This window comes from Lemur catta, chromosome X (assembly GCF_020740605.2).
Source record: "Lemur catta isolate mLemCat1 chromosome X, mLemCat1.pri, whole genome shotgun sequence".
NCBI lineage: Eukaryota > Metazoa > Chordata > Mammalia > Primates > Lemuridae > Lemur > Lemur catta.
The window spans coordinates 14489743-14516513 of record NC_059155.1 but is presented as its reverse complement, the minus strand read 5'-3'; the positions used below and the strand labels follow the sequence as shown (position 1 = coordinate 14516513).

The 26771-nt window shown below is 42.1% G+C and overlaps 1 protein-coding gene across 1 annotated transcript; it reads left to right on the top strand.

Moving 5' to 3' along the window:
* The first annotated feature begins 202 nt into the window (after positions 1-202).
* On the top strand, positions 203-26319 carry CAPN6 (calpain 6). The gene is made up of 13 exons (XM_045538949.1): positions 203-346; positions 6709-6888; positions 16452-16583; positions 17642-17850; positions 18354-18546; positions 19110-19303; positions 19561-19638; positions 19745-19931; positions 21582-21704; positions 21883-22085; positions 23069-23190; positions 23559-23695; positions 24629-26319. The coding sequence occupies exons 2-13, from the start codon at positions 6724-6726 to the stop codon at positions 24809-24811; spliced, it is 1926 nt and encodes a 641-aa protein (XP_045394905.1). The 5' UTR covers positions 203-346; positions 6709-6723; the 3' UTR covers positions 24812-26319.
* Positions 26320-26771: the final 452 nt, after the last annotated feature.

The following is a 26771-nucleotide window of genomic DNA, read 5'->3' as shown; positions in this document are numbered from 1 at the left end:
CCTATTTCTCCTTGGAACCGAAACAGCTTTCACACGTGGCTTCCTGGGTTTTCCAATTTGCTGGCGAGTGGATCTGGAGTGGGCATCCCGTCTGCACATCTGGCAGGGGAGCCTTCCAGATTTTCCTCATGACTCAGGATCAGTTTCTGACTGCTAGGCGGGGCAAAGCCTCCTGAAGTTGCTGTGAGGCACCTCCCCCTGTGAGCAGAGCTTGGTACAGCCCAAATAGTTTTCAGGTTAAGAAAGCCAGAATCTTTGTTCAGCCGCACTGACTGAACAGACTTAGTGGGCTTACCTGGCTAAGAGCAGCAGCAGTAGCAGCACCAAGGCTCCTGGGATAACTCAGGTAAGTAGAGACGGGATCTTAGAGTTTTATTTGCTGGGTAACTTAGCATGTCAGAGAAGTGAAGAAACTTCATCTTTATAGTTAATAAAACTTCACAGCTATAATTTTATGGTTGGTCTGGATGGAATATGTGCACGTAAGTAGCAGTTTGGAAACTTCAAATATAATGGAATTTTTTGTAGGTTATTTTGGGGTGTGTGTGGGGTGATTGTGGTTGTCTGGCAAAGAGATTTTTCTGGAGCTATCTCATCAGTTTTGTGTGTGTGTGTGTGTGTGTGTGTGTGTGTGCACGCCTGTGTGTTTGCCTTCTGCTGCCTGAAATACCTGGGGTGGGGGTGTGAGGGCAAGAAGCCTGGCCACTGTCAGGGCTTCGTTCCAGTTTCTGCTGACCCACAGCTGTGGACAAATTATTGAAATGCAGGCAAAATCCTGAAGCCACACTGTGTGAAACAGGCCCTGGCAGTGGGGTGCACAGGCTGTGCACGGTTGCACAGGACAGAGTGGCAGCCGAGGCTGTCTTAACTCCCTGTCTGCACAGCGGAGGTGGGGGGGGGCGGCCCTCCTGTCCTGGTGACAGGTTGATCTTGGCTATTCCATTTTCAGCCCCAGGCCTGGTTTTGTTCCCGTCTGATTCTAGCTTTGGTTTAAACTTTGGTTTGCAGCTGGGGCTCTGTCTCCCACCCTCATGCCCGACTACACTGCTTTAGGGGCTTCACTGGGCCACTTGACCAGAGTGGGCTGTGGGTGGGGAACAGTAGAAAGAAACATTGCAGTGAAACAACTGGTTCTGAAGATTGGGAACTCTAACTTTGGTGAAAAGCACATAGGAAAATTCAACAAATTCTGCTGTCCTGACAGTCACTTATGGCTTCAGAATAAAGCATCTCGGTTTGTATTAATATTTATTGAAATTCAGCTAATGCTTCATTTGCTAATCTTTATTGTGAAATTAAGGACACTTTATAGTTTGAAGGAATAAGAAAAAAAGGTCTTTGGGGACTGCTGATTAACTCTTTCATTCCTCTGGCAGTTTGTGTGTGCGCAAGTGTGCTCATGTGCACATGTGTGCCCGAGTGTGTGTGAATACTTTGGATTTGAATAGCATTCTTTATTCATCCTTAAAGTTTTTCTAGCAGTCTAGGGAAAAGCCGAAATACGTATGTGGTCAGGAATAGGTTAAAAAGCAGGCTTTCCATATCCTTGGGAGTTTTCAGTTCCTAAATTAAAAGCAGAAAAAGCCCCTTTGTGACCCCAAAACAGTGTTTCTTTGATTAGCCTTGATTTGAAATCATCGCACCTTCTGACAGCTTGCAATTCCAAAAAAAAAAAAAAAAAAAAATTCCTAAATGTATTCTTAAAAGAAGAGGACAATGAGAATTTTCAAAAGCAATGTCTTGCTTGAGGTTTTGTGTTTTCGTGTTCACTGCCCACTCCCAACCTTTAAAAAACTTGTGGTAAAAAAAGTCACAAGGTCCTAGTTTTAGTGCCAGCTTTGTCACTAACTATGTAACTTGGGCAGGTCCCTTTACCTTACAGTAAAAGAAAGAAGTTGTACTAAGTGCTTTGTAAGAGTCCTTCCAGCATAACATTCTATACAAATCAGAATTAGATTTTTGAAAGGCTGTGAAACTAGACTTATAGGATGGGTTTATTCAGCCAAGAGGGTAAGTCAGCCAAAAAGAAGGGGTGAAATAGAGAATGGCAGAGGGGCCATTTTATATTTGTCTTTTAAACATTGGTGCGTGTCTTATTTAAAGCCTGTGATTGAATTTCCTCAGTTTCCACTAAGGAGATTTAATTTGCTAAAAACAAATTCTTCCTAATACTACTGCCCTACGTTAGCCTTATCCTTAACAATTAAAAAATATGTTCACTCAGCGGGGTGGGGGGGGCAAGGGCAATATATGTAACCTAAACCTTTGTACTCCCATAATATACTGAAATAAAAAAAAGTATGTTCACATACTTAATTTCATTAGATCTTCCCAATAACACCCTGAAGTAAAGAGGGCAGTTATCATATTCCCATTGTGCTTACAGGAAAACTGAGGGACAGAGACGTTGTCTACACTAAACGGTGGCATTTGATATTTGATATTTTATCCTGGTTCTTCTAACTACCCATGCTCTTTTTATGATTTTGATTTGCTTTTTCTATTTTGATAGAGTTCTTCAACAATGGAATTAAAACAAAAATTGTGTGCTCTTTTTTTCTTTGAATTTCTTTGAATAGTCTGCTCTCTGGGCACAGTCGGCACGTCCTATGTAAGCCAGTGAGCTGAATCAGAGGACCTTTATGGTCCCTTCCAGACCCCAGAATATCTGGCCAACAGTTTGCATCTGAACAGCCATATATAAGTTCTCTGGTAGATGCGTGCCCATAGATGTACGCTGTGACTCTGCCTGTGTAGATATGGAAAGGACTATCCTCTGCGTAACATGTGGATGCTGAAGTTTTATTACTTCTTATCCAAGCCTTATTTCTCTCACCATACCACCCCCAGGCGTGGGGATAAGGGGTGCCGATTGTGGCTAAAGTGGCACCTATTTCGTGTCAGGGCGGAGTTGGGTCTTCTGTATTCAATTTATCTGCAAACTTTTAATTGTTTTCACCCCTAATTTTTGCCCCACGTACAGAACAAGTGAGAAACTGGGGAAAAGGAGAAACTAGCCAGGGACAATGCCCCTGGAGCCATGCTCTCTTCCCTTCTCTCCCTTAAGCGCCCTCACTTTCTCTCCCATTCACCTAAATCTGAAGTTGTTTGGGAACCACAGACTGGATTTCCTTTATCAGATATTTAGAGCAAAATCTGGTTTCTACTCTAAGGCTGACCCACAGGTAAAGAAGCAACAGATTTTGCCCTTAGAGTTTGCCTAGTTCCCTCAACCTTTCCAGTCCAATGAGTAGCAAAAGCTCCCTCTCCTAACTGCAGCCTTGTATTCTATGTGGCAGGATCCCTCGACTTCCCTTGGCAATTCCCAACTTTCCACACGCTGGGACCACTCGCCTTGGTAGACTCAGTCTTCCTCATATTCTTTCTCTAGGTAGTGAGTCCAAATTAAAATAATACTGCCTAAGACCATTACCTCAGTGCTAAACCACACTCTGCCTCACCCAACCACTCATTCCACTAACCCTTGGGTTATAGGGCCCCCCTTCTTAAATGCCCACATTTCCTTTGTTAGCTAGAGGCTTTCCTTGGTTTATACTCAAGGCCTTAGGTTTATACCCATAGCCTTATCTTTTATTTTGTCTACTGATTTTCCTAATATGTAATCTTTAACTTTAAGCACTCTCCCCTCCCCAATACTAGTAGGACAGCAAGGAAAGAACATTCCCTTCTCCACATGCTTCCATTTCAACAGGGCACGTTGTTTATGACAAACCCAACTTGCAAATTTCTGGGTTTCCAAAAGATTTCTGAGGGTTAATGATGAACCCTCAGATGTAAAGTGTGCGGATTCTTCCATGATCATCAAACCATGAAAATAAAGAACCTTTTCAATATCCACCATGGCAATAAATTCTAGGCAGAATGCCTCAAAGTTGGGTATTGTGTTTGCTTTGGAGAGTTTCCTCATTTGAACTAAAAAATCCTTTCTCTAAGAAGGCAGTGACCAAAAGAAGCAGTGTGGTGTGATGGAAAGCCGCACACCAAATCTAGCATTACACAGAACCTGGGTTTGAGTCGGCTCTGCCAGTTTCTAGCTGCTGCTTCTCTGAGCTGCCATTTCTGCATATAAAATGAAGGACACAGATATCTCTATTAAACATGGCTGCTATGACGAGAATGGGAACTAAAATGTAAAATGCACATTTTGAACAATAAATTGCCATACAAACATTAATTCTCTACAAAAGACATTTATCTGTTCAACAAATATTTTCTGAGAAATGGTTGTGTGCCCACCTCTGTGCCAGGCAATGAGAGGGCTTCAGCGTATGTCTTGCATTTACGGAGCAACTTTTGACTTATTCAAAATTACTTTTACACTAGCCATCTCATTAGGTACAGCCATGGTGTAAGGTGTGGGGAGGCAGGGTAGATAAGCTCACTCTCCTGATGAGAAAACTGAGGCATAAAGAGAACAGAGCCACAGAGCAAATGGAACACAGTTCTCCTGTTACATAGTCAGAAATGGGGATCACATTCGACAGGACTTGAGGGGACAATTGTACTCCAGTGACAGTTCAGGCTCATAGGCTGCTATTCCTTATTTACTGTGTGACCCCAAAATGCAGGCACCCCCACTCAAATAGGCATTTTATCAAGCTTTAACCTACCCACACCAGCTGTACTTACTGCCTCTGAGAGTGTCTCCAGGGATCACATAGGTTTTTAAAATCAAATCTGATTTTTGGTTCAATTGATGCTGCTCCTATAGACCGGCCCTCTTTATAGCAGGGATTCCCTTTGCAAGCTCTTGCCTGCCTCACCATTTGAGTAGTAAGGGAGACTTACGGGGCAGAGCAGGAAGTACCCATTTATCCAGACTATTCAGGGACTAGGAGGTTCTGGCAAACTAAATATTCCAATTATCCCAGAATACCCTACATTTACAGTCCTCAGCCTCTGGCAATCCACCAAACCTTCTAGGGAAAGCAAGAGGCACAGTAGCGTTTTTTACAAGTTTTAGCACACACAAAAATTGGGGTTCATTTGTAGCAGGCTCCAGAAAGGAGCCTGGACAAACATTCAGGTTGGCTCTGATGCTGCATAACTAAAAATTATTACTGATACCATCCATGCTTTCATATAAAATGAAATACACTTTGATATTTAAAACACAAGAGCAGACCTAAATCTGAGGATAAAAAGCACTTTGGTGCTTTTCCGTGTCTCTGCAGCCCTCAATTTGAAAAGCAATTGTCAATAAATAAGGTGATAAAAAAATGTGGTTATTTTCAGCTTCTTATTCCTTGGATTCACAAAAAGGGTAAGTTTGTTGTACATATATTACAAATAACATTGCAAAAAGTTAAAATAAAAAATTTTGTGGTTTTTGAACGGGGAAGCTTCTTCACCAGTGAGGCATTTCAATGTGATATGAAAAGGACGTGAAATGAGCTAGTAGAGAGGTCTGATTAATATTACATTTTTATATAAAATGGCGATGGCCTCACAGATATACCAGACAGATACTCTTTAAAGTGGCAATGTATCCTTTAGAGTTTTTTTTTTTTTTTCAAATTTCATCCATTTTTTTAGCAGACACTTTGGACCTTAGGTTGCTTTGTTTCAACCATCTTGTGATCATACAATATAGACAGTTATTCTTAATATGTATTTTTGAAATAGTTGATGCCATGTAAATTTCACAACCCTGTTCTTACTTACTATTGAACGTCAGCAGAGGATCATTAAAATCATTACAAATCTATCTTTGTGAATCAAGCAAAGGCATTGAAAACCCTATTGTCACCCCCGAAGCTATTTAAAATCAAATTTGCCTTTCAAATTATCTTCATAAAAAGCAGTTGTTAAGGGTATTTGAGTGTAGGGCACACTGATAGACATTGCCTGAAGAGCCACTATATTAGTTCTCTGTTTGGCCATGTGAGTTTTTTTTCCTTTTTTCTTTTCTTTTTATTTTAAAGAAAAGAAAGCAACAGTGTATTGCCATAGGATAAGAATCTATAGTCCACCAAATTAGTGTAATTGAATTTCAGAGTCTGCCTTTTATCACGGGCAAAATGATTGTATGTTAGACTTTGAAGAAGAAAGACCATGCAATCTTTCTATCTTTCCTTGTCTTTGGAGGCCATCTGCCGAGATCTGTTCCTTGCAGTAGCCTTCCTGACCAGTAATAAAAAATGCAAAGCTCTTGAAATGATGAAAGGCAAGGAATTGTGTAAAACGACTTGTTAGGATGGAAAAGGGCTGCTTCTCCCTCGTGCACAAAGTGGGTGGCTGTCCAGGGCACCAATTTATTCTGAATACAATAAAGTGATTTTTCCCCTCTATCTTCAAATTTAGAATTGTACTTTACCTTGAACTACTCCCTGCCAGTGTAAATAGAAGATTGCCCTTTAAATTATAACAATTCATATTTAACTAGCAATCTTCCCATTTATTTTCTATTTTTCCCAATGAATGGGGAAGCCCCATTTGCCCCATTTGGCAGATAATAAAACTGAGTCCCCAAAATGATTAGGCTCCTTACCCAAAGCCCCATACTAATTAGTTGCAGAGCCTGGACTCTTCTTTCCTTAAAAAATGCCGACTTCCTTCAAAGCCAAATTTGAAGTGCCTAGCTCTGGGAAGAAGTCACTGGGATGACTGCCATTTGTCTAATCTCAGGTAATCCTTGAAAGACCTGAGAAGTTCTTTCTTCAAAGACAACAATTCTCCTCATTCTAGGCATAATTTGACACTATGGGTCCTCCTCTGAAGCTCTTCAAAAACCAGAAGTACCAGGAACTGAAGCAGGAATGCATCAAAGACAGTAGACTTTTCTGTGACCCAACTTTTCTGCCTGAGAACGATTCTCTTTTCTACAACCGACTGCTTCCTGGCAAGGTGGTGTGGAAACGTCCCCAGGTAACATTTTTTTGTTTTTTTTTTTTCTGCTTTCTGTCTCCTTGACCTCGTTCATCATAACTCTATTTGATCGACTATTTCACTTACATGGCCTAATGTGTAGACCAGCTTAGGAGTCAACTTCCTCTCTTTCTTTCTTTATCCAGTTTCATGTTATGTTATGTTACTTATTTATTTTTGAGACAGAGTCTTACACTGTTGCCTTGGCTAGAGTGCTGTGGCATCAACCTAGCTCACAGCAACCTCAAATTCCTGGGCTTAAGTGATCCTTCTGCCTCAGCCTCCCAAGTAGGTAGAACTACACGCATGCGCCACCATGCTTGGCTAATTTTTTCTATATATTTTTAGTTGTCCAGCTAATTTCTTTCTATTTTTAGTAGAGACAGGGTCTCGCTCTTGCTCAGGCTGGTCTCGAACTCCTGACCTCAAGCGATCCTCATGCCTCTGCCTCCCAGAGTGCTAGGGTGACAGGTGTGAGCCACTGCGCCCGGCCTATCCAGTTTTATTAACATGTAATTGACAAATAAAATTGTATATATTTACAGTGTACAGCATAATGTTTTGCCATGTATACATTGTGAAATGATTACCACAATCAAGCTTATTAGCATATTCATCATCTCACATAGAGACAACTTTAAAATGAGAAATTTCACAGATCTGTGCTCCTGGCTCTAGCTTCAGGAGTCCTGAATTTTAGTCAAATTTTGCCAGATTTAGTAATTTTTAAAAAAGCAAAAAAAGAAGATATGTCATGCTTATTTTCTTTTGGAAGTTCATTTGAGTAAATATAGTAATTCAAAAAGCAACTACACTTTCCCCTCCTCACTGAGTTACTTATCATAGCAACTTAAAGATAATCTCAGACCAGGGAGGAGAAAAACTACTTATACAGTGAGCATAAATGACATGAATTCTACAGGGAGAAGTTGGATTTTGCACTGCGGGAGGGAAGCTTCTTTGCTGCTCTTTGGATACCATCACCTGTATCATCCCATAATTGGCCAAGTGGCATCCAGATAGAATTGCAGCTTTTTTTTTTTTTACCACTTATTAGTAGTAGCTATTAATAGTTGTTATGGTTTTCTGTAAAACATCTGTATGTTGTTTCTCTCAAGCAAGACTCAGAACCCCTTCACAAGTCCTACGTGAGCAAGAACTCAATGTATAAAACGATGGGATGATGGAGTCTGGAGAATAAATAGCAACTTTGCTATATCTAAATCATATAACTGGATAGAATGATATCGTACCTGGGCTCCTTCCCAATGTGGGTGATTAGGTGTATAGGCAACAGGAGGCTGCTGTGAAATGCAGGTTCTTGGACCTTCATAATATCCTGAAGACATTCTGATCCTATTTAATGAGGTACCTTTCTGTGCACTATTATAGTCACTGCCTCAATGTTTGCCTTCTTCAGTGAGCAAACTATCACTTTTTAGTTGCAATTTCCATAGTTCAAAGTCCTAAATAGCGTTCCAGCAAGAGCTACTTCAGTTTATTCAGGTTGCCACCAGGTGGTGCCAAGATACATTGGTTACATCAAGACTTGTTTTCTATGCAACTCAAAAGACATATTTTGGTTTTTACCTATTAAGAATGATAGCCATTGTAAATAAGAGACTGGGAGAATTTCTCCCTGTCTGGAGGAAGATTGCACTCCTCCTGCCTTTCTGTGCTTCCAGTTGTTGACATCCCTTCAGATTACTTTGCTGACCTGCAATAAAAATCTGAGAAACAAACAGAATCCACTAACCACTAATTGGGTATGCAGACAGGTAAGGCTTTTTTTTTTTTTTTTTTTTTTTTTCAAAAATACACAGAGAAAAATAGAAACATGTTGTCTGGGAGCCACTCTTATGAATGGATGGTGATAATGACAGACCACTCTTTTCTCTTGCTCAGATATGAAGGAAAGCATGTCAACAGGGTAGAAGTAGGTGAAAAGGAAGCAGGATATTGAGAGAGGTTTCCTGGGTTGGTGTCTTTTTAAAATAAGACAGACTTGAACGTATTTATAAGCTAAGGAGCAGACAGTAAAGAACAGGTTGAAAATGAAGGAGAGAAAAGGAGTGATTGATGGGGGTGAGGTCCAGGAGGAGGTGGGAGGAGATCCAGTGGGTGGCAAAATTGCAAGCCAACATGAAGCCATTCCCCAGATGTGCACCAAGCAGACAGTGTTTCCTGTACTGGCCTGGCTTTAGACACATCCTTCCCCCTCTATCTTGGCTCAGTCCTTTGTCCTTTGCCTTCATTATCCAAATTCTGTGGATTGAATCCTAGATGGATTAGCCATGAAGGAAAAAACTTAATAACCATGGCAATAGTTCATTTTACCTCTGAGGCAAGCAATACCCCTGCTAGGGTAAGGGAATGTCAGAGAGAAGGGGTGAACAATGGGGATGAGTAGAAAAACAAATAAACATTTAAGGCATACTTACTTTGGGCCAGATACTGTGTTTGGAATTTTCTATGTATTATTTCATTTCACCGTTATTTTCCATGGCTTAGCAACGTAGGTATGTTAAAAATTACTTCGGTGCAATTCCTTTTTCCTAGTTTAAAAAATAATGGTAGATATTAAGCCCATTTTATTGATAAGGAAACTGGATCTCTGAGAGAAGATAAGATTTGCTTAGGGTCAAACTGCTAGCAAGCTGGGATTTGAATCCAGGTTTCACTCCACAACCCATATAAGTTTTCACTCTACTGTGCTGTCATATCAAGGAGATAGAGTTGTTTATGTCTCCTCTTTTTACCAAAATAGGTAGCTTCTCTCTAGTCAGTTCTAACAGTCCTCCTCACTGGGTTGATGCCATACTTCCATTCGTCAATCCATACTCTTTCCTTTCGAGAGCATAGTATGAGCTTAGTCTTCTTAAATCTAAAGATAGAGTCACTGGAGAAACATTTACTGAGCACCTACTGTATGCCAGCCTCTGTACAAGATACAGACGTGGTCTGTGGAAAGCACTCCCATTCTAACTGGGGAGACAGATATTGAGCTATCAAAGAGTTAAATAAGAAATTGGCTGGGTGCGGTGGTTCATGCCTGTAATCCTAGCACTCTGGGAGGCCGAGGTGGGCGGATTGTTTGGGCTCAGGAGTTCGAGACCAGCCTGAGCAAGAGCGAGACGCTGTCTCTACTAAAAATAGAAAAAAAAGAAATTATACGGACAGCTAAAAACATATATAGAAAAAAAAAATTAGCCGGGCATGGTGGCACATGCCTGTAGTCCCAGCTAGTTGGGAGGCTGAGGCAGGAGGATTGCTCGAGCCCAGGAGTTTGAGGTCGCTGTGAGCTAGGCTGACACCACGGCACTCACTCTAGCCCGGGCAACAGAGTGAGACTCTGTCTCAAAAAAAAAAAAAAAAAAAAAAAGTCAGATATATTAAATGCTATTTTTAAGCATATAGGCAGCAAATCATGTACGATTTGAAGAAAAGGAGATCACTATAGATTGGAATGGCTGGGAAAGGGGCCTCTTGTGGGTAGTAGGAGAAAAAACAAGGTTCTGGACCACCATCCGAGCCTCCTCAAAAAACTGTGGATTCCTTTCCAACGAGAGTGGAGGCCAAGCCTGTGGTCAAGAACCACGTCAAAGTTCTCTGGCCTCCCATCAGGAAAGCTGAGAGACAGTGCTGGGCCTCTCTGAATTGGCTCAGGAAGACCAGATGGGTCGTTGGCCTCCTCCACCTCATTGGCAGGGTTGAGATCCTGGTTTGCAGGGAAGCTCGCAGACATCTTGTTCCTTGGCATGCCACGTAGCCTCACACACAACCAGGGCTATTTTGTGAAGTCTCCAAAATGGAAGGAGCATGATTAACCTGGCATTTTCTCTCTTTTCCCTTTCCTGGGTTGAAAGCTTCTGCCTTCATAAGCCTCCATGCCTGTAAACACCACTGATAGTTGAATAAACTGACTCCAGTCAAGCCCTCCCACCATCCAGGGGCAGGATTGAGCTTCCCTCCTTTCCACTTGCCACTTCCTTGCTGTGTTTTCAAAAGCCTTTTTAGAAAGACAAAGCCTGTGGTCAAGAACCACGTCAAAGTTCTCTGGCCTTTCATCAGGAAAGCTGAGAGACAGTGCTGGGCCTCTCTGAATTGGCTCAGGAAGGCCAGATGGGTCGTTGGCAGACAATACCAGATTGTCTGTCCATACCTTCCACTACTTAACTCCACCAGTAGTGCAATGGCCCCAGCTATTGTCCTAGCTTTCTGGGTACACAGGTATATTGCCTGAGACAATATGCTCCTGGACTTTCCTGTCCTCCTGGAGATCAGCATATAATGTCTTACTACATTATAAAGCTGAGTTTTACTGAGTTACAGTGTGATTATAAGACTGCAGGTAGGATTTTTAGGCTGAAATTTGGCTGCCAAATTCCCACAGAAAATCTCTTCTCCAGCTCCCTCCAACTCCCTGCAGCTACTCTCCCCTCATACCCTACTCTGGCTTTTTTCCTTACTGACTCATATCCACCTACAATAGAGTCTTCAAGTCAGACACATCTAATCCCTAAAATGAAGCAAGGCCTCATGGGAATTTGTACAGCCAGCTGTGGGGGAAGGAAGGGCACCTGCACAAGATCTTCTGTCAGCTTTCCTGGTCGAGATTTAAATTCAGCCTCTACTATCATCCTCTACTATCATTGCCCTTTCTGGGGAATACCCCCTGCTGGGGCCATTTTACTCCATTGTCTGGAGGGTGGGAAGGAGGGGTGATGAGGTTCTGGATTAAAACTATGGTAGTAGGAATGGAAGGGAAAGGCTGATGAGGGGAGATATTACAAGCAGGTTTGGGTGACAACATGTGAGGGGACAGTAAAGGAAGAAACAATTTTCTCTTTGTGTTAATAGAAATTTCCAACTACCAGCTGAATGTGACACCTCTGTATAGTAGTTTTGGTCTAGACTATTAATGAATTTCTTTTTCCTCCCAGAAAGCATGCCTTCCATGTGAACTGTTTACACAATTGAAGAAAGTTGAATAGGCCCACACTTTTTTTGCAACTGTCCTATTCATTTTGAGTTCTGTGTTTAAAAAACTTTGACGGCTTTATTGAAGTAAAATTTATATACCATGAAGTTCGTCTGTTTTAAGTGTAGATTTTCAGTAAATTTAGAGTCTTGCGAACAACTCAGTTTTAGAATAGTTGCATTATGCCAATAAGATCCCTTGTGTACATTTGCAACGAGTAATCCCTCCACCCCACCTGCCACAGGCAACCACAAATCTGCTTTTGGTTTCTAGTCAGATTTGCCTATTCTGTACATTTCATTTAAAATAAATCATAAGAATAACTAGCTTCTTTTGCTTACCATAACGTTTTCAAAGGTTATCGCTGTTGTAGCACCCAACATCAGTTTGTTCTTTCTTATTGTTGAATAGTATTCCATTGCATACATATGTAAATTCTTCCCAAGAAAGCAGTTTGGGATCTATATTTTGAGTCTCCTAGCAGAAGTCAGAAGGCCATAGTAAGAAAATGGTTATGTAGTGACTTAGTCATCTAGGTTGAAAATAAAAGTAGGGTTTAAGATCTTATTCTCAGGCTCCACATTGAGTTTTCCTTAGAGGGGTTAGGAAGGAAAAGAATGTTTTACTGATGACTAAATCTTCATGCAGAAATAAAACTTCCAAGCAGATAAAGTGGACTCCTTGAGAGGCTGGAATAACATTGGCCCCTGAGCCTAGGTCTACCTATAAATGCTCCATCTAGATGTGTTTCTCAACTTTCTAAGAATAAAATAATGGCTACTTGGACCAGCTCACAAAGCCCTCAGTTCTGAATGGCAGTTCTGTGCAAATTAGCCCCTGAGCCTTCTGGGACTACTTAGACCCTGGACTTAGTCATAATGTACCTACTGCAGAGCTGGTCTCACTTGTAGGTGTCCACGCCTCTCCCCTCCCCCCAGTACTGCTAGATTGCACATAGCACTTTTGAAAGTGCCTCCACTCTTCTGGATATTGGTTTTTTTGAGTAGCCTTTCATTTTACTGTGTTTCTTGACATTTAGCCTGGACCTCAATGTTTATTGTCAGCAAATTTCACCTGTGTAAAAAAAATTGGTAAAGATTTGGATGTCATAGGTGTAAAGGGAGCCACATAGAATGACTTGTGCAGGACTACAGGCCTTGTAATTGTATGCGCCCTCCCCTGTCAGAGGTCTCTGGAGAGAGGGGATGAGATAAGGACAATGAGAGATCCCTTAAGGCTTAGCTAAGAGAACATACTTCCTAGAGGAGCATAAGTTGCTTCGCTTACAGAAGGTTTTGGCTCAGTGTGGGGTCATGTGGGAACCATTCCAACTTTAGTCTTGGTGCTCAACTTCCTAGTTGTGTGCATTTCTCCCTAAGAAATTATTTTGCTGTGACAAATAGCCAAGTTTGAGGATCACTTCAACTGTGCCAACACAGCTGGGAGCCATTAGGGGCTCAGCATCTTCCCCAAGCCACCCAAATATTGTGAATATGTGACCTTTCCTCCACCCTCATTCCTACCACTACAGCACAGCTCAGGCTGAAATGTCCCATCTGCACTTTGCATCTCAGTTTTGAGTTACAGAAAAATTTCTCCAGTCGTACTTCCTTGACCCTACCAGGAAGATATCCAGTGTGTCCAAAACCAGGGGGAAAGTCAATAAACAGCCATTTCATTGTATTCAAATTTGTCACCAAAAAGTCTATTTGGCTGTTAGACTTTTTTTTTTTTTTTTGCATTGGTTCATTACCCTTTCCCCTTTCTAACTCCTTGCTGCTTTCCAGTCTTTTAATGCCTTATTTCCTTAATGAGGTAAAAGATATGGCTTAATAAAGATTGGTCTCCCATGTTTCACATCATGGTGCTTACATATAGTAAGAGATTGATTCATATTTAGGGAATTCAATTAAGGGTCTTAATGCCTATTGGTGACATTTAGCCTGGAACCAAAAGCTAAGAGATAACTTAAGCAAGTCTTCCAAAAGAATGAAGAGTTTTTAGGTGAGTATCAAGCAGAGGCATAAAACACTGGAATAGATGACTGAGAGAGGTAGTATCTCTGTCCTTGGGGACCTGCACAATATTATCCTTTATGTGGTGGCCATTGATAAACCTGAAGGCACAGGGATGAACAGCTGAGGTCTTGAGGTTCCTTCTTCAATTATATGTGGTTCTGAAGAATCAAAACTTTTGGCCTAGGTCTCCTACTAACTAGCTGGATGATTAGAGAGCAAGTCACTTCCCCCCTCTGAGCCTGTGTCCTCATCTGCAAAATAAAGAGCTTGACTACATAGTTTCTAAAATTCCTTCTGGTTTGGACATTGTATGACAGTACTTATGTTTTAAATCCATTGTTACACAGCCATCATGTATGAAGAGTGGTGAAGTAAAACTGAGGAATGGGTCAGTTTATAAGAGGAAATGGAAAATCAGAGGGTTTTTTGCCCAAATTTATCTTCTCCCATTATTGTACACAGCTATGAATATATATAAATATTATATATACATACATATATATAACACACATAATATATAATAACCACATCCAGCTTAAGTCTGCAGGAGAATAATTACCCTTTTCCTCAATTTGAATTCTGTTTATATGTCTTTTTGCTCATATATGTGACCTTTATGTCTTCAATAGGCATTGACACGACAAAAATGTTGCCTAAGCCTAGATCCCTGCTGTGCAATGAAAGTCTTATGGAAATTCAAGACAGCAATGTCACTGCAACCACTAATAACTCTACATAAAACCAGGAAATAATTTGCCTTAGTAATCAAAAAGCCCACTCGTTCACATATCAGTGCTCACTTGATTGTTTTTCCATGCTAGGAAACTATGCTATGTATCATCTAGGTCCAAGAAATCATTTTATAACTTTACATTTTGCTCCAAATAAAATGATAACACCTGACCTAGGGAAGAAAAACTGAGATACTTAGTTTCATCTTAGAAAAGGCAAAGAAATAATGAGAAGAGAAAGAACACCAAGATCTGATTCACTCAATACACTTGCTCGATGTTCAATAAAAAAACAAAACAGGCAGCTCACAGCACATAAAAATATTTATTAAGATAGAAGACTTCTCCTAAGACAAAAAGTAGTGGTGAGACACCAGACATGCATCTAAAAAAGAAGAGCAGAAAATCCAAAGCTGACAACCCATCTAACCATCTCCTTTTGGCAGAGGGATGCCCAATTAATCTTCAGTTTGGACCTGTCCCTGGCCAGAATGCCTATTTTTTTCCAGAGTTATTTTGGCTTTTAAAGAATATATGGAATGTTTCATTCCATAGACCAGACCCTTCATCAAGGAAAATTATGTCCATTAAAAAAAAAAGTTTGAGGACCAGAAAAATATAGCTGTCTCTAATACTCTTTAAAAGGATATATGTCTAGATTTTCTTTCCATTTGAGACTAGGATTTATTTCTGCTGGGTAAGCAGAATGTCAAGGTACTGGCCAACAGCCTCCTTCATGAACCTTTCTCCATCTACTCAAGACATCACTGGTATTTCCTGCCTTTGAACTCTGCAAGTGTTCATATGCTGAGTCACACAATTATGTCTTCAGCTCTATGGTGTCATGTATGCTGCTATGCCTTTGTCCATGCCTGGCTCTCTACCTATTATGCATCCATATCCCTCCCTCGTCCAACTGCCTGACGCTAGTCAACTCAGGTGTTACCACCACTGTGTGACTCATTGTATGATCAGGAGAACTGTAGGGATCCTCCCGCTAGGCACTGATTATGCTTTGAAAATGGCTGTACTGTACCATCATCATATTGTGTTGTAATGGTATTATTTGGATGTCATTTTCCCACTCACAGTGGGAATGGTACAGCTAATGATATGTTGGGGGGAAGACACACGCCCCCAAACAAATACTGCCCCTGCTCCTTGCCCAGGTGCCCTCAGAATATCCACTAGGGAGAGTGTCTGTTGAAGTGCTCCTGTGAATGGTCTATTACCACTTGCTATTAATGCTGCTGCCATCTGTATTAATCCAATTATGTAGAAAAATCTGGTTGCCATGGAGATCACTGTTGCCTTTGCTTTATGTTAGAAAAGGGCTTCCTGTAAGGTTTCCTAACTCATTTTCCTAGAGAGGGAGATGCATTAATGTTCACCTCCATCACACCTTGTCTCTTCAATGCAATCTCCCTTCCAAACACAGGTGCTTCAGAAAATATCATCCTGACAAAATAGGATCAGAATCTAATGTGATAATCCCTGGTTCTCCTCTTTCAAAGTTCATTGCTGTGGTTAAAATTCTTCCAAACCCCAATGATAGCTTTGGCCAATGGCCCTTTACCAGCATATGTCATCCTATCTCACTGCATCCCCTTTCATATTTCCTGCCACTTTCCCACATGTGGCTAGATGATATACTGCTTTGTGGTTTTTCTCTCAATCCCCTCAACCTTCCCTCTATCCCATCTATGAAAATCCTAGTCATCTTTCAACCCTAACCCTATCTCCTCTATGAAAACTGTCCTGTATAGCTCAGCTCACAGTGACTCTTGGGAAACTCTTCTCAGACCCTTATATAAGCAATTATTGCATCCACAGGACATCTGTGACGACCCCCGTCTGATTGTGGGCAACATCAGTAACCACCAGCTGATCCAGGGAAGACTGGGGCACAAGCCGATCATCTCTGCATTTTCCTGTTTGGCTGTCCAGGAGTCTCACTGGACAAAGGTATTCACCCTCCTGTGGGACCTCATTCAGTTTCTATCTTCTTGTCTTCTTTAATAACTTTAGGAAAAATCAGCTTATAACTTTCTTGCATTTCCTGAAGGCAGCAGTATTAACTAGGTGACTTCCCTCCGTTTCATTATAAGAATTTTCACAAACACAGAGCAGTTGAAAGCATCTTACAGTGGACACACATCTACCGACCTAGATCCTACAACTAGCATTTTACTCTACTTCCTTTGTCACATATACTAGTTGATTTTTTATTGTCATTTGCCTTGCTTTGACTTAGTATCTTTGCATACTTGTATTCTCTGTACTTACTGGGGTATAAAGCCAATAAGGGCAAGGAAGTCACTAATACATATATGCATTACAGAAAAGATGAGAAAGATGAAAATAGATCCTTGAAAAGTTTCTAATAAATTATCAATAGTACAAAAATTCCTTTAGCATTCATGTAGAGTTCAAGGTAACGAAGTGCTAACTTGATTTGGGACAAAGTTAGAGCACTCTCCTCAGAAAAATAATTTTAGAATATTAATGGGTAATAGTTATATAAAAAAGAGAATTTCCTAAACATGATTTTTTTCAAAATACGAATAAAATCTATATTCCATAGAATCTACATGAAATCTCTAGAATGGACACTTAAAAACAAACCACAGTGGGCCTTATATTTCGATTGGTTTACCTTTTTAAAATGCCTTGTTTATGTGTTCAAACATGCAATCATGAATGTGTTTGTATGGTCCATTTCTCAACATCTACTTTATAGATAATCTGTAGGAAATATTTAGCCCCTGACTGGCTAACCTAGCCACCCTGTGTACTCCTGTGTGCATTTAGGGAAGGCATGGTGATTATTATTCTCAGCAGAACTGAACTGGGAAAGCAGAAGTTGTGGGCAAAATGCCATACCTAGGACTTTCCTATCCAGATCCAAACCAAGTGTATTTTGCTTCCTATCACCATATGGATTTACTAGGAGTTAACTGCAATCTCAATATCTGGATGTGATCTGGTCAATAACACTTGTCTAAATGTTCTTACCTTTCCAGACAATTCCCAACCATAAGGAACAGGAATGGGACCCTCGAAAACCAGATAAATATGCCGGGATATTTCGCTTTCGTATCTGGCATTTTGGAGAATGGACCGAGGTGGTGATTGATGACTTGCTGCCCACCATCAATGGAGATCTGGTCTTCTCTTTCTCCACCTCCATGAATGAGTTTTGGAATGCTCTGCTGGAGAAAGCTTATGCAAAGTAAGGAGGGGGTTGACTAGTCTGCAGTCAGGGTACCGGAGGAAAGGAAAGCCACACTGGGAGCTCATTCTCTCCCAGTCCATCCCTGGAGCTTAAATTGGGTAGCATCTCAGTCCCATCCAAGGTATTGCTTTGGGCCTGGGCCTGGCTCTTAGAAATCCTAGATGAGAGAGAAATCAGCTGTTCTGGTTTCCATTTGAACCTTTACTTGCTTCTAGGTACCCGTTCCTGCTGCTAATCAGCAGATCACATGGCATTATCACCTCATTTTTTCCTTGTCTAATATCTACCTGTGGGGAGAAGTTTCTGCATGGACTGTCCTTGATCAACAGAGCCTAAGCCTAGACATCTCTGACTATAATCTCAAAATTTCTCTCATTTCATACCTAGAGAAAAGCCAGCTGGTAAAGGCTAGGGAGGGACTGTTCTAATTCTTGGGAACATGAGGTCCTTGACCTGGAAAAGTACTTTTACAAAGATTAACCTTGCATATTTGCCCCCAGGCTGTTAGGCTGTTATGAGGCCCTGGATGGTTTGACCATCACTGATATCATCGTGGACTTCACGGGCACATTGGCTGAAACTGTTGACATGCAGAAAGGAAGATACACTGAGCTTGTTGAGGAAAAGTACAAGCTGTTCGGAGAACTGTACAAAACATTCACCAAAGGAGGCCTGATTTGCTGCTCCATTGAGGTTTGTATTTGCCAAAAACAACTACTCTATATACTCACTTCTGGCAGAAGAGACTACAAAATTTAGTAGGGAATATCACCCTTAACCTGGAGATCCATTAATGGAACTCGCAAAGCTAACACACACATTGAACCCTGGTGTGGAGGCTAGGAGCTTGAATTTTTTATCCTTTCATAAAAATCATTTCACCAGAGACCAGTGCAGCATCCAAGCTGGTGTCAATAGCCTCTGCTAAATTATTTCTCCTGTCTCTGCTCCTGGATCTTGAGGTTATAGCTGCTTGCTCAAAGAATGAACCTGCCCCACCAAATTTTATTGCAGTTCCTATCAATGTACTACAGTAGCTAGCTTGAATCTGAATTGTTTGAGCTGTTATATTACACTCTGTATTTCTTTTCCTTTACTTTTTTTGTGTCACGTTAGGTGTCAGGATCAAATTTCCACCTGTGTGGGGAGTACTAGCTTCAACCATCCTGGGGTAAACCAATCAAGGAAGAAGGAGAGCCAGAACTTGGGTCTCCCAATTCTTGTGCCCTTAAGTATTTTTTTTTTTTTGCTCTCAGTCTCCCAATCAAGAGGAACAAGAAGTTGAAACTGATTGGGGTCTACTGAAGGGCCATACCTATACCATGACTGATATTCGCAAGATCCGTCTTGGAGAAAGACTTGTGGAAGTTTTCAGTGCTGAGAAACTCTATATGGTTCGCCTGAGGAACCCCTTGGGAAGACAGGAATGGAGTGGCCCCTGGAGTGAAATGTGAGTGACATTCCACTTTCACCACTACATCCAAAGCCCTGTAGTTCTCCCAAGCCCATCCCGGCAGACTGTTAGTGGGCCATCAATGCTCAGGGACAACTGTGGGCTCTTGGCAGGCATAAGGTCAGTGACCTAGCTAGAGGTGAGATAAAAGCAAGCCCAATCCTCATGCATTCTCTTCCTTTGACACCCTGCTTACTATAGGAAGTCAATGGCAAACATAACAGCTTATCGTTTTACTCTCTATTTGCCTTTAGTTCTGAAGAGTGGCAGCAACTCACAGCAGCAGATCGCAAGAACCTGGGGCTTGTAATGTCTGATGATGGAGAGTTTTGGTGAGGAGAGGTTTTCTGCACTAAATGAATTGGGGCTTCTACATGGAAATACAAGGGTAAGTATTCAGTACTGTCATCATTTCTTTCCTGCACTCCCTTCATTCAGGATGAGCCTGGAGGACTTTTGCCGTAACTTTCACAAACTGAATGTCTGCCGCAATGTGAACAACCCTATTTTTGGCCGAAAGGAGCTTGAGTCAGTGCTGGGATGCTGGACTGTGGATGATGATCCTCTGATGAACCGCTCAGGAGGCTGTTATAACAACCGTGATACCTTCCTGCAGAATCCCCAGGTTTGAGTCAATTATTTTTCTTTGCCTCCAAGTTACCCAGTCGATAGGAACCCAGGTCTCACTTTGGTCCTCTCTGGAGTAGTTCTTTAGCATCAAGTTTTCCATTTGCAGCTGTTGTGTAATATTCATCAACTGGGATCCCTAAGGATTGGCTTGGATGCTTGTAAAAACACAGCAGACTATGTCTCTTTGCAGAGACGTACCTTGGCAACATTATCAAATCTTGAGTCACCTCCTCTGGCTGCCTCTCTCCTGGCCCTATTGCTTGGTATGGCTCTTTGACAACCCCTTTTTCTTGTGATGGTCCCACATTGGAAAGAGGATCTGATCCCAGATGTTGTCTCAATTCTTCCTCATTTTTCTTTACTGCCCAACTGTTCTCTTGGGTGCACATTTACTATATTCATCCTCTTTCACATGCAAGTGACTTCTGAACCCTGTTCTTATGCCTCCCTTTTCTCATCTAGAACCTGGGATCATTGTCCTCAGGATTTCAATCACTGACCTGTCAATGACTCCATCCCCTCTATCTCTTATTACTATGCTATTCCAGGGGACATATCAGTGTCAAGTTAAAAAGTAGAAAATCCCCAGGCATACCCCAAAATAAAAAATCCAAATAGCTAAAGCCTCAATCTACAAGAACATGGGTGGTTTTATTCCCAAATATGCTGATGAGCTAACCCATAGGAGACAAGAATTCTAACGGCATTGCTGCCTCACTGCCCATGGGTCTGTCTTTTCTTTTCATGGACCTCATTGCCAGGCATTTTGGAGGACACCAAGGCCAATGGGCTGATTTACCTAATTTGTATTTCTCTCCCATTCCTTCCATATTAGCTGTTGCTAAAGAAAAGAAAGCTCCTATTACCACCCCCCACCCCCGACCTCTCCTCCATTTACAACTCTGGAAATATTTCAAGTATCAGGCATATACACCAAGCTGGGGAAATAGGTTCACTGTATGTGTACACATAGAATTGACCTTTGGGGGGCTTGGTTCTGCATCTGTTTTCTGCTTCTTTATAAAGGGAGGGAGAGAGAGACAGAGACACAGAGGAAATCTGATGCCTTTTAGTTTTATCTCCCAACAGCACCATGATTCCCCAGATAATGTTTGGAAAGTCTCAGGAACAGGCCTGTAGCTTCCCTAAAGTGATGGTAGCAAAGCATCAATTCTCCAAGGAAGTGGATCTAGCCCTTCTACAGGCCACATATCTGGGCTAGCAATGGGAGACTAGCCCAAGGTGATGCTGCAGTGTCAGGATGAGTCAAATAAGAACGCTTTCTGTCTTTATAGTTTCTGAACTTTTTCTGTATAAGGAATTTAAAAACAAGGTTTTTAAATTAATAATCATAATCATAATAAAATAACTTACCAGGAACTTATTAAACCCTCTTTGGCATCAAGGGCATAAGAATGAAGCTGTCCTTCAACATATGCTGAATGCCATAGGGAGAAGCAAGTGTTATGATCTATACTTACCAAGTCAATGAGTTATCCAAGGTCTCATTGTCTGATCAATAGCAAAGTCCAGGAAATAATCCAAGGTTTTGCTTCCCAGAGCAGAGTTTTCATCTCTGAAATTTGAGCTGGCTTACTTGAAATGGAAGTCTTAACTCAGCTCTTTGGTGGCCTCTTTCCCTTAGTACATCTTCACTGTGCCTGAGGATGGGCACAAGGTCATAATGTCACTGCAGCAGAAGGACCTGCGCACTTATCGCCGAATGGGAAGACCTGACAATTACATCATTGGCTTTGAGCTCTTCAAGGTATGAATGGGCATTTGGAACAAAGAGAATGAAGGCAAACAGAGTCAAAATTAGGATGGTTTAGAGTTGGGACATTATGAAAGGCCCAAGGATAAACAAGACCAGAGGACCTATGATCTTCCAAGACAAAAAGCATGATTTGAGCAGAATGGGATATTTTATCTTATTTTATTTCCAGGTGGAGATGAACCGCAAATTCCGCCTCCACCACCTCTATATCCAGGAGCGTGCTGGGACTTCCACCTATATTGACACCCGCACTGTGTTTCTGAGCAAGTACCTGAAGAAGGGCAACTATGTGCTTGTCCCAACCATGTTCCAGCATGGCCGCACCAGCGAATTTCTCCTGAGAATCTTCTCTGAAGTGCCTGTCCAGCTCAGGTTCAGTTTCCTTGGCAAAACCTCTGAACTCCTATTCTCTGCTTTGCCTCCAATCCTAAACCCCTTGACTCATCTCCCCTATGCAGACACTCAATGGGACAACTTTTCCAAATCAGACTTAACTAACTGAAATCATGGTGGCAGAAATATTTCTCAAAGTGGGCTTATGGGAAATTTCCCAGTGACGAAGGTCTGAGCTTCAGAGCTCTGAGCTGTCAATTAAGGGGAACTTGTCTATAACCTAACTTATTTTTTATCTTCTGTTCTCTGGCTGACTCCCTCTTTTCTTAAGCAGGTGCCACTCCTCACTGCTCCTCTATTATCTTCTGGGTGCTGGGTCACCAAAGCTACCTTTTGCCCAGCCCTGCCTACTCTGATCTTTGTCTGCTGGTCCTTAAATCAATGGAAAAGGAAAACATACTCAAAATACAAGCCATATCTGAGAAGGAATGGACTAGGTCACCCAGCGTCTCATGCTTTTGAGTAACAATGTCTGCTTTGGCAGGTGTCTTAGTTTGTGTTACTATAAAAATACATGAGGCTGGGTAATTTATAAAGAAAAGAGGTCTATTTGGCTCATGGTTCTGCAAGCTGTATAAGAAGCATGGTGCCAGCATCTGCTTGTGGGGAGAGCCTCAGGCTGCTTCCACTCAGGGCAGAAGATGAAGAAAAGCTGGCATGTGCAGAGATCACATGGTGAGAGAGCAAGCAAGAGAGAGGGGGCAAGTGCCAGGTTCTTTTTAACAACCAGCTCTCCAGGAACTAAAAGAGTGTGAATTCACTCATGACTGCAAAGATGGCCCCAAGCTGTATGAGACATCGGCCCCCATGACCAAAACACCTCCCATTAGACCCCACCTCCAACACTGGTAATCAAATTTCAACATGAGGTTTGGGGGACAGACATTCAAATTATAGGAGCAGGCTTATATCGTCAAAAGGTGTTCATCATTGGATGACATATCCTCTTTTTGATGTTCTAGGGAACTGACTCTGGACATGCCCAAGATGTCTTGTTGGAACCTGGCTCGTGGCTACCCAAAGGTAGTTACCCAGATCACCGTTCACAGTGCTGAGGGCCTGGAGAAGAAGTATGCCAATGAAAGTAAGAAATGCAGGAGTGTCTGGAAAAGATAAATTCAGTTGCATTTATGGCACATACAGTTAGAAAAGATGGTCACAAATTATTTTATCCAGTGGTATTTTCAGTCTAGTAAAGCCAGGATGGATGGCAAACACAGCAGAGAATGGGATGTCAACTTCTTTGGGCCAGGTCTACATGAGATTAATTTTTATATTCTTATATAGAATATGGAAAAGGACAAGGTAGTAGGAACAAAAGTGTTGAGTTCTAGGTCATTCTGGTGCTTGAGTGTTATGCTGAAAATCCTAGAACTGACTTGTTGAGCTAGCTTGCCTATCTAGAAAGGGAATTTTAATCACTGTGTTAAAAATAAGTGTCACTCATTCCAGCTGTGAACCCATATTTGGTCATCAAGTGTGGAAAGGAGGAAGTCCGTTCTCCTGTTCAGAAGAATACTGTTCATGCCATTTTTGACACCCAGGCCATTTTCTACAGAAGGACCACTGACATTCCTATTATAGTACAGGTAAGAATGTATACAAGGTTCCCCAAGGGTGGCTCATGTTCTGCACCAGATACTGGATTATCTTAAGTGCCTCACATATGTTTAGGATGCAGAGAAAGAGTTATCCTTTTGGGATTTTTTGGTTTGTTTCATACTCAAAAACACCTCCCACCAAGCATGGACACTGACTTTCTTACTAATCTCCACTCCTCCATTTATTTTTTGTGGGCAAAAGCCCACATTCTCATAGGTATGCATGTTAACACATGTACCATAAAATCCCATGAGGGAAAACATATGCCAGTTCAGATGACCCTTACATTGCTAAGTCAGGTGAGAGCCTCAGGCTGCTTCCATTCAGGGCAGAAGATGAAGAAAAGCTGGCATGTGCAGAGATCACACAGTGAGAGAGCAAGCAAGAGAGAGGGGGTAGGTGCCAGGTTCTTTTTAACAACCAGCTCTCCAGGAACTAAAAGAGTGTGAATTCACTCATGACTGCAAAGATGGCCCCAAGCCGTATGAGACATCTGCCCCCATGACCAAAACACCTCCCATTAGACCCCACCTCCAACACTGGGGCTCAAATTTTAACATGAGGTTTGGGGGACAGACATTCAAATTATAGGAGCAGGCTTATATCATCTGCAGATAACACTTTTAATTATATGAACCACTACAGTCTGGCAGTTTTTCTGACTTAATATGTCTGACCAGCTGCCTTTAGGTAACCATTCAACAGGTCAAGCATAATCTTGAGCTCTACTTTCGAATTTTTCCATCTTTATTCTTTAGGATATCATCACCTCAGCCAAAGGGCTATCTGGAAAGAACAGAATAGTCTCTTGGTTTTAAAACAGATCGTTCCAAGCTCAGCGTTAGGTTCTAGATGTCACTGGGGAAAGGCCAATCTCAAAGAGGGTTGCTCATCTTCATGCCTTTGATTTGTCTCTCCAGGTCTGGAACAGTCGAAAATTCTGTGATCAGTTCTTGGGGCAGGTTACTCTGGATGCTGACCCCAGCGACTGCCGTGATCTGAAGTCTCTGTACCTGCGTAAGAAGGGTGGTCCAACTGCCAAAGTCAAGCAAGGCCACATCAGTTTCAAGGTTATTTCCAGCGATGATCTCACTGAGCTCTAAATCTCCCATTCCAGAGAATCCTGACAGAGCTTTCCATCCTATTATTTTCTGTCAGGTGTCAGGTCTTAGCTAAGATTCACAATTTTTTGAAAGAAAGAAATTCACAATAATTAACTTTTCCTTTCTTCTGATAAGTTCCCCATACCTCCCGATCCAAGTAGCATCAGTAGCTACATAACCTATATACCTCCAGCAGCTGGACAGGGGGAGGTGACAGTCCTATCTGGAGACCATATATGTTTACCAGGAAAAGATCTCTGGGGCTTCCGGGGGTGAGATTCAAGCAGGATAATAACAAAAGCCTGGACACCCTGCAGATGTCTTTGATATTTTCAGTTCAATATATTTCATCTGTAGGGCTTGTTGAGGAAGGAAAAGGGATGATCAAGGCCAAGCTGGTCTAGCCTGACATTCTAGCTCCTGACTGAACACTACAGACTTCCCAGAAGCATCTCACCCAGCAGCCAGAGCTGGCTTTAAGTCCCTAACCCTTACTGCCACCACTGCCACCACTGCCACCACCACCAACCACCACCACCACCACCACCATCACCGCCATCACCACCATCATCACCTCCGGAAAGTGTAGTCCTGCCCTAACCCAAGTCACTCCCCACAGTAAGTTTTGCCTTCATGTTGAGGAAGCTTCCTAGGTGCTTAATCTAGAGCCGGAGTTCAATGAGGCTTAGACAGTGAGAAGGGCCTGAGCTTCAGTTCAGTGGAAGCCAGCTGTGTGCCACAAGAGGGAAAAGTGGAAGAAGCTGCAGTGGGAGACAAAACCTCGGTCCCCCACCCATCCACACACACCTACACTCACACACGCGCACATGGGCGCGCACGACCTACCGTTCAGGCAGTCAGTGGGCAAAAGGAAGGATGAATAAGTGCCATATACACTGAAAACATGAGAGTATCCATCCAGGCACAGTACAGCCAGTTTGGGGCCCCTGACTGCAATGTGAAACCTCTTGCTGCTGCTAGGTTTACAAATAATCCTGTTGTCCTGTGCCTCCTAATATCATTGGTACTGAAGACCCCATCTGGGGGCTTGAGACTTGGTCCCAGCCCAGGCTTCTCAGGCTTTTCCCTCAGTTGGGAAGCTTCATTCCCCAAGGGTGTTTGTTCGCCCTCTTGTTTTTCAGTACTTCTGCAGAATTTTCTCTAGACTCAGTCATTATGAGATGTTCTTCCCTCCATCTTCATCTATCGATATTCTACCCCTCCTTCAAGGCCCAGCATAAATGCCACCTCCTCCATGAAGCCTTCCCTAATTCCACCCCAGACCCCCACCTTCAACAATATTTCAACGCTTCTGCAATGACGAAAAAGAAACATAGTTGTAGTACTTAGTCTAGTCCAGCATGCATTCATTAAAAAAAAATATTTTGTAGTTTTATTTTAGCTCGCTCATTTCCTACCACGTTTTCCAGTCTGTGTAACTTCTGCAGTGCCTTCACCACACTGACTTACATACACCAAATCACAATAAAGTTTATATTCAATAAATTGACCAGTCTGGATTTGAATTGATAACACAGGAGAGATGGCAAGAGTGGTCGTCTGGTGAGACTTGTTTGGGAACCTCTGGAGGTGGGGGAGGGTGTGGAGGTATTTCATGAAACCTGAGCCCAGGTACAAGTATGATGGATCCAGAGGCCTTGGCTGCGCTCTGATGGTTCAGTTCTTTTTCTGGGTGGTGAAGTAGTTGGGAGAATGGAAAGGGGCCTTCTTTTATTTCATATTTAGGGACAGTTGGGTTCTATTTTGAGTTACCTGATTTTGAAACCCCTCAGATGGGATTGGATTCAAGGCCAAAGTTATAGTAAGTAGCCAGATCTTCCAAGGGCAGACACAGCCAAACAAGAGAAAATACCAACTCCCCTCTCCCAGCACCTCCCTTCGAGTCAAATGGATGTGAAGACTGCACTCATTTGCTTACACACTCAATCTGCCATCTGTT